The 5,162-nt window shown below is 43.2% G+C and overlaps 1 protein-coding gene across 1 annotated transcript; it reads left to right on the top strand.

Annotated features, from left to right (window-relative positions):
* Window positions 1–488: 488 nt before the first annotated feature.
* chrm3b (cholinergic receptor, muscarinic 3b) lies at window positions 489–4,103 on the top strand. Its single transcript, XM_056430440.1, has 3 exons — window positions 489–733; window positions 2,563–3,278; window positions 3,703–4,103. The coding sequence occupies exons 1-3, from the start codon at window positions 504–506 to the stop codon at window positions 4,101–4,103; spliced, it is 1,347 nt and encodes a 448-aa protein (XP_056286415.1). The 5' UTR covers window positions 489–503.
* The last annotated feature ends 1,059 nt before the right edge of the window (window positions 4,104–5,162 follow it).

Here is a 5,162-nt window from a genome sequence, read left to right as displayed (position 1 = left end):
GTTAAACGCATTGACAATATCATTTAATTCAGTAAAGTACAAGTCACCCAGTATTAGTTGAAGACCTCATCAGCTGAAAATGTACTCTGTTTTTTAAATGTTTGTCTACCCATGGCAATAAATTCAAACAGCTGTGGGCGCTGGCATTAACTGGAGGCTTTGTTAGCATGTAGGGGATTGATTGTAACTCATTTTAAACCCTGTATTAAACTTTTAAATAAACTCCAAAGCATATTTTACCAATTCTACTGGTGTTATGCAGCAATCCACTACATTCCAGCTTGATTTGGCTATGGTTCTGATACTTCTGACAATCAATACAGTTTTTTCTGCGCAATGTCATTTTTGTGAAACACTGATCAGGATAATTCATACCGTTGACAGTGTTGATGTTGGTAAAGTTAACACTGTCACTTAACCCTCTTTGGTTCTTTCAGGTCATCATAATTGTCTTTCTCACTGGATCTCTTTCTCTTGTCACCGTTGTTGGCAACATCCTCGTGATGGTGTCGTTCAAGATCAATAAGGCCCTGAAGACGGTGAACAACTACTACCTGCTTAGCCTAGCATTTGCTGACCTTACCATTGGCACGCTGTCAATGAACCTCTATACCACCTACATCATCATGAACCAGTGGGCTCTGGGGCCAGTGGTCTGTGACTTATGGCTTGCAATAGACTATGTGGCCAGCAACGCCTCGGTCATGAACCTGCTTGTTATCAGCTTCGACAGGTAACAGAACATCACTTATTCTATTCTCTTGTTGTGTAACTATAACGAAGCTCACAGCCACCATCATGTATTGTTGGTACTATCTGATAAAACCACACAATTGTGGATGCTGACATCTGCAAAAGGATTAGTTTGTATGAACAGGTTCACTTACAAAGACCAGGCCAATAACGAAATGGGTTATGAATAGTTTATTATATATTGAAGATTAGTGGGGAGCCACAGTGATGGATTGCTAAAGGTATCGCTATGAGGAGGTTGATGAATGGGGTTTAAGGGGTTACGTGATGAGAGGATGAAGCGATAAGTGAGGGATGAAGGTTTGTGGGTAGATGGTGTGGGTCATAGAGGATGAAGGAAAGGGATTAGTGGTGTGTGCTGATAGATGGAGGAAATTGATGATGGATCGGTGTCATCTGGAAGGAAGTAGAGGAGTAGAGACTCTGACTTTGGGGCTGTCCCTTTGTGAGCCCCAAAGAATAGCTGCTATGATGACTGGATACATTTCGGAGATGGTGGAGGAAGGATTCACGGAAGAGAGATCTCGGGCTGACATTGGGCTAAGGACCACCTATATTTTTCTCTGAGGAAGGAGGAACTACTGAAGACAGTATGCAGGGGGGAAGAAGGTGGCAAAAGATGCACAGTAGTAGGCCTATGCACCTTTTCAGAGTACGCTAAAAAGGTGCATTGATATCCTAATAGCTACACCAATAGTGTGTGTTTGTTTGTTGCCTTGCATTCCTGCTGAGCATGCTTTCATTCATTTCACTGCACACCCTGTGTGTGTATGTGACAAATAAAACATCTTGAATCTTGAATCTTGAATCTTGAATTGGACTGATTCTAATATGGGGGCTGGTATTGAGGAATCGGTAGCTTGAAACATGGCATCCGACGTCGTTAAAGTTATTGTAGAACATCCCCCAGAAACAAGAGGAAGTTAGAGTTTTAGGACCTCAAGAGTTGGTTCATCTTCTTCAAACAGATCACTATCAGAAGGGTTAAGACCAAGCTCCTGATTCATGATGACCATAACATGCTTTTTTCCTTTTTTGCTCATCTGAAAACTGAGTCGAAGGGGAAGTGAACGGATCAGTTGTGCTTTAAATTCATTTGTAAACTCCATTTATTGGAATTTCTTCGTACAGTCGATTTTCTCATAAATGTACAGTGTTCTAAGTCTCTAAATCCTAAAGAAGATATTTACATGTGATATCATGATCGTATGATATCGAGAGCCATAAGAAACAGGGCATATTTAAACTTATCTTTTTATTGGTTCTAAGACAGACAACGTGGTAGACAGTAATGCACAGTTACAGTTTCATGTTCTCAGACCCAACTTGTCCAATACTGAAGCTTAGTCAGGGGCTACGCTTTAAACCTTGACCCTCTCGGCACCACTCTTGCATCAACTTTGGACAGGGAATCAAACTTAGTTTTACTTGGTTTGACTTAGGCAACAACACAACTCGGTTAAGTCCCTTGCGTATTGTTATGTGGTTATATATCAAATTTAAGGTTTCTTAATCTATAAGTCAACCTTGACCTGGTGTCACAAATCCATGTTTTCTTTACCCAACCACTTTCTAAGCAGACTTTCTCTCTCTTTACACTCCGTCAGTTGCTCTGACCATCTAATAGTAATGTGGACTGGTTTACAGGGGAGTTATTTGAAGGCCTGGTGCATCTCATAGAGACACTAAAGGGTGTCAGAAGCCAAAGAGCACTTGCCAAAAGTTGGGGTTTGACCAGTTGGGAGTGAGATGGGTTGAAAGTTACTCTATGTATGCACGGGTGCCTAATCTTTTCCTCTGTTGTCTTAGGTATTTCTCTGTTACCGGACCTTTGACATACCGGGCCAAGCGTACACCCAAGCGAGCTATGACCATGATTGGATTAGCCTGGTCAATCTCTTTCATTCTTTGGGCCCCAGCAATCCTTTTCTGGCAGTACGTTGTGGGTGAGCGGACAGTCCAGCCCAACGAGTGCTACATCCAGTTCCTGTCCGAGCCCATCATTACATTCTCCACTGCTGTCGCTGCATTCTACTTGCCTCTAACTATTATGTCCTTCCTGTTTTGGAAGATCTATCAGGAGACAGAGAAGCGTGCTAAAGATATACAAGGTCTCAAGGCATCTGGGTCAGGCAATAGCCAAAGCCAGGCTCAGAATCAAGGGAGTGGGAGAGGAAAAGCTTGTGGAGAAGGTGGGACTAACAGCCAGAAAGAGTCATCAGCCTTAAGCTCTCAAAGCTGCAGCAGCTATGAACTAAATCAGCTAGCTTCAGAGAAGAACAACAAGGACAAGGCCAGCATACCTGGAGGAACCGGAAGCAAGGCCAGGTGTGGCGCATGCTGCTTTCAGTTTTCATTACTGCTGCCAGGTCGGCGTGCGTCCATGAGGTCCGTCAACACCACGACAACGACAGTTGGTGAAGCAGAGCAGAGCAGCTCAGACAGCTTGAACAACAATGAGGTTGGGGAACCGTCAGGTTCAGAGGACAAAGGTAACGCTGCAGACCCGTCAAGGCCTCCAACAGGTTGGACGCTACTTCGTGGTCTTATTGGCATGATATAAAATCAACGTAATTAATGCCTAATCTATCTGTCGACCTGCCTGTCTGTCTGTCTACCTATCTACCTATCCATCTATCTATCTATATATCCACCTATCTACCTATCCATCTATCTATCTATATATCCACCTATCTACCTATCCATCTATCTATCTATATATCCACCTACCTACCTATCCATCTATCTATCTATTCATCTGTCTGTCTATCTATCTATCTATCTACCTACCTACCTACCTACCTATCCATGCATCCATCCATGCATCCATCCATCCATCTATCCATCTATCTATTTATCTATCTATCTATGTAGATGGTCAGAACAAAAGTCCCAAAGGCTCCTCTCAGTCGACCCCTGCCGCCTCCTCCCCCGTTGACCAGCCTCCAGCAGCCATCAGCATGAAAGACGCGGCGATGGCCAAAGGCTTCGCCTCCAAGGCCAAGACCGAAATCAACAAGCGCAAGAATGAAAAAAAGGCAAATGAGAAGAAAGCAGCACGGACACTGAGTGCCATCCTCTTCGTCTTCATCACAACATGGTTACCGTATAACATCATGGTGTTGGTCAATGCTTTCTGTCAGGACTGTATTCCACAGACTCTGTGGGCACTCGGCTACTGGTTGTGTTATGTTAACAGCACCATCAACCCCATCTGCTACGCCTTCTGCAACAAAACCTTCAGAACAACGTTCAGGGATATTTTGATGTGCCAGTGGAATCAAAAGAAAAAACAGCCTACTTTTCATCAGAGGAAGGCCGTGGCTTTCAAGAAAAAAGACCCAATGTAGAACACACTGGCAGTATGGTTGATATCTCTGCATTTAATGTTGTCTTTCCTGATCTATGTTCAGATTTGGAATGCAGCAGACCAACCTTCTATTCCAGGGAAAAGAGGCTAAACAGAATTGTGCTAACCAAAACTTATTCTATAGGAAAGTTCCCCAGGCTGGTGGAACAACTGTTCATGGTTCCTGAGCACAATTAAAAATAAATTGGTGACCCCTCCGGCTATTTCTGTCAGCAGCATTTTGGACACAGATCACTCAAAATCCAATGCTGTGTTATTATGATGTTTGCTGTAAATATTCATTCTTCCCAGAGGAGGAATCACAGTGTGGTTGATGTGCCCATGAAGCTTTCATGCTATCACAATGGAATGAAAAGATTCAGCACGGTCCTAAGCAGAGCCCTGCTGACTGTCACCAGGACTGCTGACCATACACTCCTGCTGTTTGAGGTATCATGTCGTCTACAAAAGGGACGTGGCATCATGTATTCCACATCATGATGGTCAACTTTGAATTGATTGTGACTATATAAACATGATGTATTCTGTCCAAGCAGTGTTCAAGGTGTGGGGCCTAATAAGTAGAATCTGGTTTTGTTTCTCACTGGGGCGTTTTGCAGCAGAGTGTGAAGCGGCAGGGATGAGAGTCAGCACCTCCAAATCTGAGGCCATGGTGCTCTGCCGGAAACCGGTGGATTGCTCCCTCCAGGTGGGGACAGAGTGCCTGTCCCAAGCGAAGGAGTTCAAGTATCTCGGGGTCTTGTTCACAAGTGAGTGTAAGATGGTAAGAAACAATTACTCAGATAATTGGCTCTACAATTGTTTATGAAGAAGGGATGTTTGATACATATACACACAATGTGTTTGGGGGAGGAATGTAAACATAACTCTTGTTTGTTCACATGGAACTTTGTATTTATGTGTGCAACTCAACTCTGTACCCAATTTTCATTTGTAATTGATGTTCACGTGAATATATGAGTTGAAGAGCAATAAAATAAAACGTATAAACGTTGACATATTTACCCATTATTGCAGAAACTATTTGGATAGATACTAA

The sequence above is a fragment of the Pseudoliparis swirei genome, chromosome 13 (assembly GCF_029220125.1).
Source record: "Pseudoliparis swirei isolate HS2019 ecotype Mariana Trench chromosome 13, NWPU_hadal_v1, whole genome shotgun sequence".
Classification (NCBI taxonomy): Eukaryota; Metazoa; Chordata; class Actinopteri; order Perciformes; family Liparidae; genus Pseudoliparis; species Pseudoliparis swirei.
Note: the sequence above shows the minus strand (reverse complement) of the source record. Positions and strands in the feature narration are given on the sequence as shown.